Below are 15,092 nucleotides of genomic sequence, written 5' to 3'. Positions count from 1 at the left end.
AGACCAGCATTTGACACATATTCAATAAAGTATCAGGGTTATAATAGTTCACTAAAACCATAAAAAAAATCTTCATTACTTGAAATTAAATAAATGTAACTGAAATAAAAAAAATAAATAAACAAACTTATTTGAAGCTTTAGCTTAACATGATATACTAACTAAAACAGAAATACAAAGTTATAAAAACTATATAGATGTTTTTAAAAAACAGACAAAAAAGTGAATTGAGCTCTTTCGTGTATTTTTAATGTCAAAAACAAAATGATGTCAAAATGTCAGTTCAAGTGACAGTCGGTTATGTGATGCTTAAATGCTTAATGTATTACAATTGAACTAAACTCATTAGATTTTAAGAGACTAATCTACTGTAGATTTACATTTTGATATTTAGTCGACTAAAACTAGACTAAAACTAAAAACAATTCAGGTGACTAAACTATGACTAAAACTAAATCAAAATATGCTGTCAAAATGAACACTGCAATTTGGCCATTTCTAATTATCGGGGTGGACTTGTCCCCCTCATGCAAACTGAGACTTCAGATTTAAACAGCAGGCTTTATGCGCTCTAATATTCCCACGATCGGATGAAGTGTGCAGCCCTACTCTTGATTTGTTCGTTTTGCTACTATAAGCACACATGATTTCCTGCAGCATCGGAGCAGCGGACGCGTCTTTCTCCAGGCCTGACGTCTCGCTGGAAGCTTTCTGACACTCGGCTTGTCGGGAAGCGACGCTGACAAGTGGGAGGTTCGCTCGGAAGTCACCGCGCTCTCTTCCCTCCGCATGGGAGGATTCCCACGGCGCTCCTGTCCTCCGCGCAGATGAATCGCACCGTCCGTTGTCATTTCAGCCAGCTCCGGGAAAAAAAAAGCCAGCTCGCTTTGTCAAACAGGGGGAAAAAAATGAAGAACGAAAGCAAGATATCCATAGGGGAAGCTTCCTGCGGCCGCTCGGCTGACAGCTCTGACAAAATAACCAGCACCCTCATTATTTTATATGCAAACAATGATAAAACGAACTGTATGGAGATGTCATGTTAGACAATCAGCTCGGAGACCCTTGACATGCCGCCCGGCGACTGTAACAAAGTGTCCCGGCTTGCCACGGGCGACACCGCGCTTAATTTGCTGCACAATGTCCCTGTAATTAGATGAATTTGGCTCAGGCAGAGGAAAAGACAGCCAGATCAAGGTCTTGATGAATTAGGGGTCCACTGTCAAGATCAAATCACATTAATCAAGGCGAGCGAGTGTTGAGACAGCTAGTCTCCCCCCAACATAGCGGCTCTATGTGTGATGAATAGGCTAGCTGCTAGCGGGCCGGCCGAATGTATCACCATCAAAATCTGTGAATTTAAATGTAACAACGCTACTTCGAGAATTCTATCGATTTATTCTGCTCTTTTAAGATAAACCTTCCTTCGAGCCTCCAGACCCCGTTTCAAAAAAGACGAGGAGAGGGGGGAAAAAAACCCTCCAAGGTGTTGTATTTAAGGAAAAAACAACAAAGTGTAACTTCAAAAACTAGCGCGGCCCACTTTATGTTCCGTTTCTACAATAACGCCGCCGCCACGTGGGACGCATGAAGCTCTGAAGGTCTAGGGGTTAACCTACATTACTGCAGCGGCTCGACACACCTGAACCAGAGCATGCTGGGAAAAACAAGACCTCTGGGCTGGACGGCTGAGGAGCTAACGCAAGGAAGAGCTCTGTTTGGGGAGCCTAAACTCTACATTTCTCCTAGACCAAATGCTGAAGTCTTGATTCCTTTCGGAAGACATCTCAACAATAGCCAAGTTTACATGCGCACTTTTTTGTCATTCCGATTAAAATCATTCCGATTGGACTGTTTACATGAGGCGTTATCTAAACCCATCTGGTGTTTACATGTGCTGACTTTCAGTAGGAATCCTTTTGTGACATGCGCACAGTTTGTCTGCCGCCTCAGATTCGTTACGTATCGTGGATCAATAGTTCTGTGTTGGTAATTTTTATATTTATTTATTTTTCTGTGGGCGGACATGCAGTAGTTTAATCTAATTTATGTCCTATACAATGGCTATTTCAACAGCTGTGAATGATGAATGCGGAATCAAAAATGAATTCAATTCATTTATTTTGAAAAACACAAAATTAACAATAAAATGCACTCAAATTATTAATAAAAACATAGGATATACGGTGAAACATGAATGAAGCATTCAAGACGTGCTCAGCATCATTACTAGTAGTACTAAACATATATATTTCAGATGATTAAGGAAAGATACCATAATCACAAAGGTATAAATATTAACAAAAGTAATTAAAGTAGACTGTGGGTTATGTTACTTAACCAATTTGAAGCAGTTATTGAATTTTAATTTTTTTACTTAACTAACGAGAAACAGAGAGCAGCTTGAATGTTCCCCGTTGAAATGGCAGCTCTCAACGGCCACCAGGACTTGTTCAGTTTTATAAAAGCTATTTATTATTTGTCGTAAAGTTTAAGAATCTTGTTCTGTCAGGCGCAGTTGAAGCCAATAGGACAAACGCTGTCAAGATGAGATGGTGTAGCCAGGCTATGTCTGTGTCATTATTCAAACATCATGTTCATAACATGTTACGAAATAAAACGTTTAATACCTCAGAAAAATGAACTTTCCTCTCTTGTCAACATTAGCCTGGTGTGAGCGCGGCGCGCGCTCTTCATGTGGAGGCGCGCGCTGTATATCACGTCACAGAAAGACGTGCACTCAAAGTAATCAGATCAGATCGTTTACATGGTGGAATTTTTCGTTTGATCGGTTCATGAAAAGGTTTATCCCACCCCTCTCAAACCCATTACAATTTCATTCGGTTTGGCCCTTTTTATTCCGATTGAGGTGTTTATATGGAGTATTTTAATTCGGATTGGACTTTTAAACCGATTACAGTGCTCCATGTAAACGCACCTAATGTGTTCAGCTTTTTCAAGACACCAAAGTCAGAGATCTCAGTGTAAAGATTGATAGGTTTGAGCACATCATTTGTTATTTCTGATGGACTATATCTGAGACAATGAAATGTCCTGATTTTCACGTCTCTCTCAATGCATCACTTCTAGAGCTTCAGCAAAGACCTAATCAATGTGCAACTTAGATCTCAATATGAGCTCAAACATTTCTCATCAAATTCTTCCAAGGAACAACACTAAAAACTCTCCCCAGTAATCCCACATCTGTCTCCTCTTGAGTTTCTCAACAATGTGCTCAAAGACTGCAATCAAAAGTCTTAAAATGAACTCAATTTCTAATCAGATTCTCCCAAGATCAAATGATCTGAGGTGACAAAATGGATACTTAAAAGAAAGGGCCCTATTTTAACGATCTGAGCGCATGATCTGAAACACTTAGGGCGTCTCCGAATCCACTTTTGCTAGTTTAACGACGGAAAAAACAGTCTGCACAGGTCCAAAAGAGTCTCTTAATGAGTCATGGGTGTGTTTTGGGTGTAACGTGCAATAAGCCAATCAGAGTCTTATCTCCCTTTCCCTTTAAAAGCCAATTGCACTCGCACCAGGGCGGATTCGCATGCGAGCGGAAAGACTGAACGCTTCTCCAGGGAGGAATCCTTTTATTTTTAATATTTAAAAATGTGTGTGTGCTGCTGCGCATCCCTGTGTGTGTAACAAGCAGAGTGTATGCGCGTTGTGCACCGCCTATAGGCTCATATTACTAACACGCCCTTTAAATAACACATAAAATACTGCACTATTGACTTTAGAGCAGGTTTGTGTTGGTCTCAGTGGTTTTCAGTTCCTCACAATAGCAACACTCCAACAATGCTCCTGATCACACCTGGTGTTCAGACCAGACGCCCATCGGTGAACAGATGCGCCAGTGCATTTGATATTTAAACAACGTGGAGCTGGACATGAACATGAGAACGGGCTGAAACTAGCAGAACACACTTGCATGCTGTCGTGTTCATGATAGGGTCCAATGAAATTAAGTTGCATACGCCATAATGCGACAGGAAGCTCACACTCATAAACGTTTGCAGAGGCTGTGGATTATAAGTAGTAATGTTGTAAATAATATTCGGTTTCTTACACAGACCGACCGTTTCGTTTCATTAGACTTCAATGTATCCTCAGGGTATTCATTTTGTTTAGCCTGTGTAACCGGTCTTACTCGACCCGCTCTGAGCGGGATTCGAACCACGTGAGAGGCAAACGTGCTAACAAGGAGGCTAAAGACCGCACTTCTTGAGATCAGGGGAGTGAGGTTTACACACACAGCTCTTACTGGCCTACGTTACAATCACCCCCAGGTCAGGGCACCAAATATAACCGGTCCTACTCAACCTGCTCCGAGCATGAATCAAACCGGGTCTCCGGCGTGCTAACAAGGAGGCTAAAGACCTCAGCCTCCAGATCAGGGGAGTGAGGTTTACACACACAGCTCTTACTGGCCTACTGTTTTAATCGTACAAACACCAAACACAAGACTTTTTCTTGCCATTCTAACTTTATATCTCGCAATTTAAAATTTTTTCTCACAATTGAGACTTTATATCTTTATATCACAATTCTGACTTTATATCTCACAATTCTGACTTTATATCTCACAATTCTGACTTTATATCTCACAATTCTGACTTTATATCTCTCAATTCTGACTTTATATCTCACAATTCTGACTTTATATCTCACAATTCCGACTTTATATCTCACAATTCTGACTTTATATCTCACAATTCTGACTTTATATCTCACAATTCTGACTTTATATCTTACAATTCTGACTTTATATCTCTCAATTCTGACTTTATATCTCACAATTCCGACTTTATATCTCACAATTCTGACTTTATATCTCACAATTCTGACTTTATATCTCACAATTCTGACTTTATATCTCTCAATTCTGACTTTATATCTCACAATTCTGACTTTATATCTCACAATTCTGACTTTATATCTCACAATTCTGACTTTATATCTCTCAATTCTGACTTTATATCTCACAATTCTGACTTTATATCTCACAATTCCGACTTTATATCTCACAATTCTGACTTTATATCTCACAATTCCGACTTTATATCTCTCAATTCTGACTTTATATCTCACAATTCTGACTTTATATCTCACAATTCTGACTTTATATCTCACAATTCTGACTTTATATCTCACAATTCTGACTTTATATCTCACAATTCTGACTTTATATCTCACAATTCTGACTTTATATCTCACAATTCTGACTTTATATCTCTCAATTCTGACTTTATATCACACAATTCTGACTTTATATCTCTCAATTCTGACTTTATATCTCACAATTCTGACTTTATATCTCTCAATTCTGACTTTATATCTCACAATTCTGACTTTATATCTCTCAATTCTGACTTTATATCTCACAATTCTGACTTTATATCTCACAATTCCGACTTTATATCTCACAATTCTGACTTTATATCTCACAATTCTGACTTTATATCTCACAATTCTGACTTTATATCTTACAATTCTGACTTTATATCTCTCAATTCTGACTTTATATCTCACAATTCCGACTTTATATCTCACAATTCCGACTTTATATCTCACAATTCTGACTTTATATCTCACAATTCTGACTTTATATCTCTCAATTCTGACTTTATATCTCACAATTCTGACTTTATATCTCACAATTCCGACTTTATATCTCACAATTCTGACTTTATATCTCACAATTCCGACTTTATATCTCTCAATTCTGATTTTATATCTCACAATTCTGACTTTATATCTCACAATTCTGACTTTATATCTCACAATTCTGACTTTATATCTCACAATTCTGACTTTATATCTCACAATTCCGACTTTATATCTCACAATTCTGACTTTATATCTCTCAATTCTGACTTTATATCTCACAATTCTGACTTTATATCTCACAATTCCGACTTTATATCTCACAATTCTGGCTTTATATCTCTCAATTCTGACTTTATATCTTACAATTCTGACTTTATATCTCTCAATTCTGACTTTATATCTCTCAATTCTGACTTTATATCTCACAATTCTGACTTTATATCTCACAATTCTGACTTTATATCTCACAATTCTGACTTTATATCTCACAATTCTGACTTTATATCTCTCAATTCTGACTTTATATCACACAATTCTGACTTTATATCTCTCAATTCTGACTTTATATCTCACAATTCTGACTTTATATCTCTCAATTCTGACTTTATATCTCACAATTCTGACTTTATATCTCACAATTCCGACTTTATATCTCACAATTCTGACTTTATATCTCACAATTCTGACTTTATATCTCACAATTCTGACTTTATATCTTACAATTCTGACTTTATATCTCTCAATTCTGACTTTATATCTCACAATTCTGACTTTATATCTCACAATTCTGACTTTATATCTCACAATTCTGACTTTATATCTCACAATTCTGACTTTATATCTTACAATTCTGACTTTATATCTCTCAATTCTGACTTTATATCTCACAATTCCGACTTTATATCTCACAATTCTGACTTTATATCTCACAATTCTGACTTTATATCTCTCAATTCTGATTTTATATCTCACAATTCTGATTTTATATCTCACAATTCTGACTTTATATCTCACAATTCTGACTTTATATCTCTCAATTCTGACTTTATATCTCACAATTCTGACTTTATATCTCACAATTCCGACTTTATATCTCACAATTCTGACTTTATATCTCTCAATTCTGACTTTATATCTCACAATTCTGACTTTATATCTCACAATTCCGACTTTATATCTCACAATTCTGACTTTACATCACACAATTCTGACTTTATATCTCACAATTCCGACTTTATATCTCACAATTCTGACTTTACATCACACAATTCTGACTTTACATCTCACAATTCTGACTTTATATCTCACAATTCCGACTTTATATCTCTCAATTCTGACTTTATATCTCACAATTCCGACTTTATATCTCTCAATTCTGACTTTATATCTCACAATTCTGAGTTTATATCACACAATTCTGACTTAATATCTCACAATTCCGACTTTATATCACACAATTCTGACTTTATATCTCACAATTCCGACTTTATATCTCACAATTCTGACTTTATATCACACAATTCTGACTTTATATCACACAATTCTGACTTTATATCTCACAATTCCGACTTTATATCTCACAATTCTGACTTTATATCACACAATTCTGACTTTATATCACACAATTCTGACTTTATATCTCACAATTATTCTGACTTTATATCTCACAATTCTGACTTTATATCTCACAATTATTCTGACTTTATATCACACAATTATTCTGACTTTATATCTCACAATTATTCTGACTTTATATCACACAATTCCGACTTTTTTCTCGCAACTGAAAAAAGATCAAGGCAAATTTGATTTCTCATGTCCTGACAAAATTGATACTAAAAGCTGTCACTACATGATTCTTACATGCAATCTTAGATGCGTCTCTACAGTTTTCGCAAAGATCTCAACAATGTGCTCAGCTTTTAAGACACCAAAGTCTGCAACCAAAGGTCAGTCAATATGAGCTCCACCATTTCTCACCACATTCTCCCAAGATCAAATAATGCTAATTTTACAGGTTTATACACATAATCTCAGACAAAATTGATACTTAAAACTGAAATCTTTTGTGTCCTGAGATATGAAAGAGCAAGCGGATATCTTACACGCCAAAACATCTGACATGACAGTCAAACAAAAAAAAAGGAAGTTAAATGAAAGAAATAAACGAGAGTAAGATGAGAGAAGAAAAGTTTATATTCTCCTTTCCAGACGTTTGATCCCATGAATTGCATTGATCTGTTTGCAGGATTTGAGATTTTGGGATTTTTGTCTGGCACGGAAAACAAGGCGAGGGTTTAAGTGTTTTCTAAATGGCTAAATCAAGAACTGAATGACGTAGCCCAGTTTTTGCGTCTTCATAATCAGTCGTAAACACGCATGCTTTTTATGAATTTTCCAGCATCAAACACATGCGCCAGTTGGTTCGGGATCACCTGTGTCTGTGATTACATTTGAATGTTGCATGTCTGCATGCACTCTGACCGCAGGGATAAACAAAGCAGACGCTTTATTTGCGAGCGCAGAGGTTATTTATATTCACAAACACTGAGGACCAGAGCCAGAAACGGACAGGGCTGCAGGCTTACCCGTGCAACGCGTGCAGCGCATGGGGTTCGTAGTGGTATCTCCCCTCATGGTGACGCACGTCGATGGGGATCGGAGAATGGAAAGTCGGGAAGATGTGATGAGGGCCTGAAAAAGAGAGAGAGAGAGAGAGAGAGAGAGAGAGGAGTTGAGAAAAAGCCAGACTTTCAAAAAAGAAATTTCAAAGGCACCCGCGCTACAATAAAGTAACATGGATTTCAGAGCGCGCTGAGCAGTTTCGTGTAAAATATTGGCACTATCACACAAGAGTGGAGGAATAAATAAATAATCAAAGTATCCTAAGAAATCCTACATCCCCAACATAAAAGATATCCAACTGGGCTTTTGACAAAGACCTGCAGCTAGACGCTCTTTGAACTCGCACAGATGATGGACGTTGTGAAGGAAAAACCCATCCGGGACGCAAACTGGGGCTGACAGCGCGGGGAGAACATTCCTCGGCATTCCCGCCTCATGCCAACCGGAGCATCCCCCAAACTGAGCCGAGTCCACCGCGTCCAAACCGGCTCGGGCGTCAAATCAGAGGAGGTTAGGCCTTGTTTTGAAATCAAACACACTAACTAATGAGAGACTAAAAGCTGTTGCGTTTTACAGTCTGCCGTTTCTTTTCATCATAACTCCTTTGGCTGGATCGTTTTATTTGAGCCCAGAGAGAATCAGAATCAGCACTTTCCTGCAATAAAGCCTCCGTTGGCTCGGGACGTCCCGTTAAAGGTCAACAGGCCTTCATTAGCAGTTATGATAACGGGAAACCGCGGCTGAACTTTATAGTGCCATATGCAAAGAGCCGTTGTCTTAACTAGCTTTCCTTTCTAATTAGCCTCTATCGAGCTCATTGTTTCTGCCTAAATGAATACATGATGTTAGCCAATCTTACAACTGTAATGTAGAAGCGTGCGTTTTCCGTAAAGCGCTATACAGATAAATGTGAATGTCGAAATGTCACATCATTAAAGGGTTAGTTCACCCAAAAATGAAAATTCTGTCATTAATTACTCACCCTCATGTCGTTCGACACCCGTAAGACCTCCGTTCATCTTCAGAACACAAATGAAGATATTTTAGTGTAAATCTGATGCTCTGAAAGGCCTCCATTGGCTCAATGGCACGGTTCACTCTCAAGACCCTTAAAAGACACTAAAGACGTCGTTACAAAGTCCATCTCACTACAGTGGTTCTACAATAACTTTATGAATCGGCGACAAATTTGAATTTGTGCGCAAAAAAACCCTAAATAACGACTTACATAGTGATGACGATTTCAAAACACGCCATCATGAAGCTTCGAAGCGTTATGAATCAGTGAGTCGATTCAGCAGTTTGAATCGCCAAATTTCAGCAGTTTGGCGGTTTGACACGCGATCCGAATCATCATTCGACTCACTGATTCATAACGCTTCGAAGCTTCATGATGCTTTGTTTTGAAATCGTCATCACTATATAAGTCGTTATTTAGGGTTTTTTTGCGCACAAAAACTATTCTCGCCGATTCATAAAGTTATTGTAGAACCACTGTAGTGAGATGGACTTTGTAACGACGTCTTTAGTAGCTTTTAAGAGTCTTGAGAGGCCTTTCAGAGCCATCAGATTTCAACTAAAATATCTTCATTTGTGTCTGAAGATGAACGGAGGTCTGACGGGTGTCGAACGACATGAGGGGAAGTCATTAATGACAGAATTTTCATTTTTGGGTGAACTAACCCTTTAACAGTGTGGACACTGGTGCTAGTAATGCTTGACTTGGCAGGAATGAGCGGAGGGTCAGTGAATCAGCTGATCTCTGGACTGTATTAACATTCTTTAGGGCGGCAGCAGTGGGAGGGTGAGGGGTGACCCGTGGAGGTCAGGGGTCACGGGTCATTATCTACACCTGGGGTTCTCAGCAGCTCCTCCGGAGGATTCATACACTCAACAGAACTAGTGTGAGTCAGCAGTCTCTCTCTCTCTCTCTCTCTCTCTCTCTCTCTCTCTCTCTCTCTGCTTCTTTGTCACTTTGTTCCCCTTCAGAATGGCAGACAAGACCGTCCCAAAGGACAGGAAATGACCCGCTGCTTTTCCTGTCTCTCTTCGTATTTACATAATGTAAAGCTTAAAGGGATAGTGCGCCCAAAAACATGCGTTCACCTTCATGTGTTCTCCGTGAAACATAAAAGAGACATTTAGGAGAATGGTGGCGGAACATTTTTGGTCAATTGTGGCCAGTGCTTGAAGTGGAAAAAATAGGGGGCGGGGCTTTATTGGGGGCGTGGTTATGGGGGATTTTTTAGTCAATATTTTAAAGCTCTTTCTAACTTGTACTCAGCGTTAAAAGGAACATTTATTTCTTCTAGTTGTTTAACTATAGCATTTGTTACAATAAGGGTTTATTTAAAAAGCAACGGCTCCTCATTACCACGCAGGCCAATGTTCACTTTTTCTTTCTATAGCTACAACATGCCACAGATATACATCCTTAGTGAAAAATCTATTCCCTTAACTGATTATCTATTATAAATTCTACAACTAGTCAAAATTTACCACAATAAATACAATAGAACGTGATCAATTCTAGTAAATGTGCTCATCAGGAGTTTAAAAAGCTTGCAGGATGATGCCTCCCCTTTTCATCAGTCATTTTAGTGGCTGTTTTACAACACTACATTGCACTTTGGTTATTATTTCAGATGCCTCTTTAAAAGACTACAATTGAAAAATGCATATATTATATATAAAATTCAACCCTTGGCTAGTAGGAGTGACTGCGTTACACGCCACTGCTGAAGTACACACACATTCGGCCGGTTGGCGGGTGTTGATGTCAAGCCCTGCACACAACCATCACACAACTTCAGAAAGGTCCTTTTAATGGAACACTCCACTTTTTGGAGAAAAAGGCTAATTTTCCAACTCCCCTAGAGTTAAACAGTTGAGTTTTACCATTTTCGTATCCATTCAGCCGATCTCCGGGTCTGGCGCTAGCACTTTAAGCATAGCTTAGCATAGATCATTAGTACACGATGTAACTACAGAAGAGTCAAGTTTTAAATAGGAAAAATATTTAAACTCTTTGGTCATTTTTTGAGCGAGATGCTAACGGTCTAATCAGATTCAATGATCTATGCTAAGCTATGCTAAAAGTGCTAGCGCCAGACCCGGAGATCGGCTGAATGGATTCGAAAACGATAAAACTGTTTAAAAAAAAGTGTTCCTTTAAATAATTTTTTCCATAAAGTTTTACACACGTCTTATAAACTTACATTGTTTGAAAATATTTATTATAAAGAAAACTTGATTTACTTCAAATCTATTTTAACTCGTTCCCCACAATTGACTGATTTTTCCTGTCATCCATGTTTTCCCTGTTATACAGTAGGGACGCTATTACGCATCTTCTGAAAGAATACAGAATCTCCAGATCGAAACACAGACAAAGAAGCAGCAGAAATATGCGATAGAAGCATTGTTTATGCAAATGTAAAACAACGCGATCATCAAATATTAAACAGCATACATAAGTTCAAAACTGCCTAACGTTACGAATGAAATGTAAAGCTTCGGGGATGTTGACGGACTCGATCTACTCTACTCCATCTGTGTTTGATCATCGTTCTGAACCCAATCCGGATGTAGTCTTTGACAATTTAAAAATCATCATGTAAAGCTATCGTGTCTCCAGAAAATTTGGACTAAACCGCTCAATTCGTATGGATTCGTTTTATGATCTCTTTATGAACTTTTGGAAACGTTATAGTGGTAGTTGTGTAGCTGTCAATGGAGGGACAGAAAGCTCTCAGATTTCATCAAAAAGAGCTTAATTTGTGTCTCGAAGATGAACGACAGTCTTACGGGTTTGGAACGCCAAGTAATGGTAAAATAACATACACTGTAAAAAAAATCCCCGTAAAATTTACGGTAAAAAAACGGCAGCTGTGGTTGCAGAACTTTACCGTAAAAAATATGGCAGTAACGTTTTAGGTTTTTAGGGACAGCACCATATAATTTAAAGGTTTATAATGTAATAATTACGGTTTAAATTTTTTTTCTTTTACAGTTCAAAACCATATAATCTAAAGGTTTATATTGTAATGATTATTTTTACACTGTAAACAATTTACGGTAAAAAAAACACATATTTCATTAACTGAAATAATGTTAAATTACCAACCTATTGAAATACTAATATCTGTTATGTATCTTTGATATATACGGACAACCACCAATCACAGTGGAGATGAGAATCATGTGATGAATCAAAGCTCATCACAATCAGCTTTTAAGAGGACAATACTAATATATAGAAGAGCTCAGTGTCATTCACACAAACACTAAACACCATCATGGTAAAACTTAAATTTAAAAAATGCAATAAACATTCATTTAACAACATCAGATATAACATAAAACCCTAATGTACATAACTGATTAGAAAAAACAAAGAAGAAACATAGAACATCAAATGCGAAGTGTCAAGCTGGGAATTTACGGGTTTTTCACTGTAAATTACACAATGACTTGTTCTTTTTCACTTCCAAAAACTTTTATAAACTTAAATTTAACGGTATTTTACAGTAAAATGAAATGAAATGTAAGGTTAGATCTATTACAGTTATTCACCGTATATAGTACGGATACTTTCTGTTAACCAATTAACTGTTTTTCACCGTAGCATTTTTACAGTAAAATACCGTTAAAATCACAATCATTTTTTTACAGTGTATATGCAACCAGCACTGCTAAAAGTGGAGTGTTCCTTTAAGGTGTTTTTGGTCCTTTTTAGGGCTTAACAGCCCCTGCTTTTGTTTTAGGAAAACAGCAGCGTGACATTCTTCTAAACGTCTCATTTTGTGTAAACAGAAGAACGAACGAAGAAGGAGGAACGACATGAAAGTGACACCGTTTTTTGTCATTTTTAGGTGATCTACATTCTTAAAAATAAAGGTTCTTAAATGGTTCTTTGGCGGGGTGTATGGTTCCATGAAGAACCTTTAATATACAAAGAACCTTTCCATTGCACAAAAGGTTCTTTGTAGTGAAGAAAGGTTCTTTAGACTATAAAATGGTTAGAAAATAATGGTTCTTTTCACAAAACGGTTCTTCAGGGAACCAAAAATGGTTCTTCTATGGCATCACTGTGAAAACCCTCTCTTTGGTTCTTCCTGGCACCTTTATTTTTAAGGGTGTACCCCTTTAACTCGCCTCCAAGACTAGGTGGTGAACTCATCCGGTTTTGCTCTGTTGATCCTAAAGTTTGTCTGCAGAGTCACAAATCCCCCAGACATCGAAACGCTGAGATCCAAGTGACGTGACTATAAGCGATCTCTACAGTATTTGGCCTGTTTTCTTTCAAATAATTTAGCACAATCAAAGCAGCAATGCGTGACTAGCTGAAGTCATGTGCACTCTTTATAGTAGCTATTTGTCATGGAAAATGCCTCAGGTTGCCTTTAATTGATGAAAAACACCATAAAAACACACCTGACATGTGTAACCGTAATGCCACACAGCTGTTGAAAAAACAACAGAGCTCTGGAGCGTCTAAACACGGGGTTCGACATGCAACGCGCCTCCGTTCTGACCTTTAACTAGTAGAAAGGGAAACTCGACTTGAGGAGAAGGCCTGTAAACGGTGTAGGGGAGCACGGGGCACGGGGTTAGGAGTAACACACATGTTTTAACCCTTTCCACACATGCCAGGATGACGAAACTTAGTGTATTTACTAGTTGCCATAACAACATTATTTAGAGGAAAAAATAGCGCCAAAATGAAAAAATCTCTGGAAGATATTACTGAACTTTAACCATAGCAAAAGTAAATTTCTTACTTAAATGTAGTTTTCATCTCTGTTTTTTGTGTTAATTTAAAATAAGACAAATATTATTTTAATCTTATATCTGTTATTTAACAGTTGAGATGGTTCTTTAATGCTGATCTGACAGCAGAAGACACAAGCCGCGTTTAAATCAGTTGCGCAGATGGGGTGTGTGTTAACACTGCGTTACAATGAAATTTGAGAAATTTGCCATTATATTCTATACTTTTATGAATTCTTTTGAGAAACCATGAGAAAAGGGTAAATAATGTCTGAGAGTTAATGTTCAGAAATTATTCATTATTAATAAGTTGTGAACTATGCTGTATTTAGCGATGTGGTTTATCATTGTTGGTATTATCATAATTGTTACATGCGGTAATATATGGTGTGTATCTAAGGAATGTGTGTTTTTTGTTTTGCTTTTTGGGGGGGGATTTCCCCTTCTTTTCTTTTTGGAGTTTTTCTCATATGAATATATATCAAATTGTAATGGAATGTTTGGATCATGTCAATAATTAAGGAAGCACTACCTTTGTATTTTTTTCTTTTTTTTCTTTTCTTGTTTTGTTGTTTTTCCTGTTTAAATTGTAACCGGGGTGGGTTTAAATAAGTTGACTTCTACCCACTCCTTTTCGAGCAACAGTTGGAATTGTGATGTTAAAGTATGAGGAATTTAACTAGTTGTATAGACTAATCAAAATGCTTCTTTATTGCCTTTGTTATGCGTCTTTATATATTGCTCGAAATAAAAATAAATGCATTCATTCATTCATTCATTCATTCATTCATTCATTCATTCATTCATTCATTCATGTGTTTGTAGTCAAACTCAAAAATGCTTATATTTTTAATGATTAAAAAATGCCATTATTTTATTTTACATTTACATTTAGTCATTTAGCAGACGCTTTTATCCAAAGCGACTTACAAATGAGAGCAATAGAAGCAACTACAACAGTCAGAGGCTACAGTATGTCTTATACATAATACAGTAAGTTTATTTTAAAAAGTTAACTATTTACTTTGTCTTGTATATATTTTTTGACTATATCAGGTAACATTTGTCATTTGGTC

General features: G+C 37.2%; 1 protein-coding gene across 1 annotated transcript in view; it reads right to left on the bottom strand.

Moving 5' to 3' along the window:
* The window catches only part of gli2b (GLI family zinc finger 2b), a 145,894-nt gene that overhangs the window by 51,138 nt on the left and 79,664 nt on the right, over positions 1 to 15,092 (bottom strand). The window contains exon 3 of the mRNA XM_079843722.1: positions 8,208 to 8,313. Coding sequence (XP_079699848.1) covers positions 8,208 to 8,313 — 106 coding nt within the window. The remainder of the gene's footprint in view (positions 1 to 8,207; positions 8,314 to 15,092) is intronic.

The sequence above is a fragment of the Gobio gobio genome, assembly GCF_949357685.1.
Source record: "Gobio gobio genome assembly, chromosome: 19".
Classification (NCBI taxonomy): Eukaryota; Metazoa; Chordata; class Actinopteri; order Cypriniformes; family Gobionidae; genus Gobio; species Gobio gobio.
Note: the sequence above shows the minus strand (reverse complement) of the source record. Positions and strands in the feature narration are given on the sequence as shown.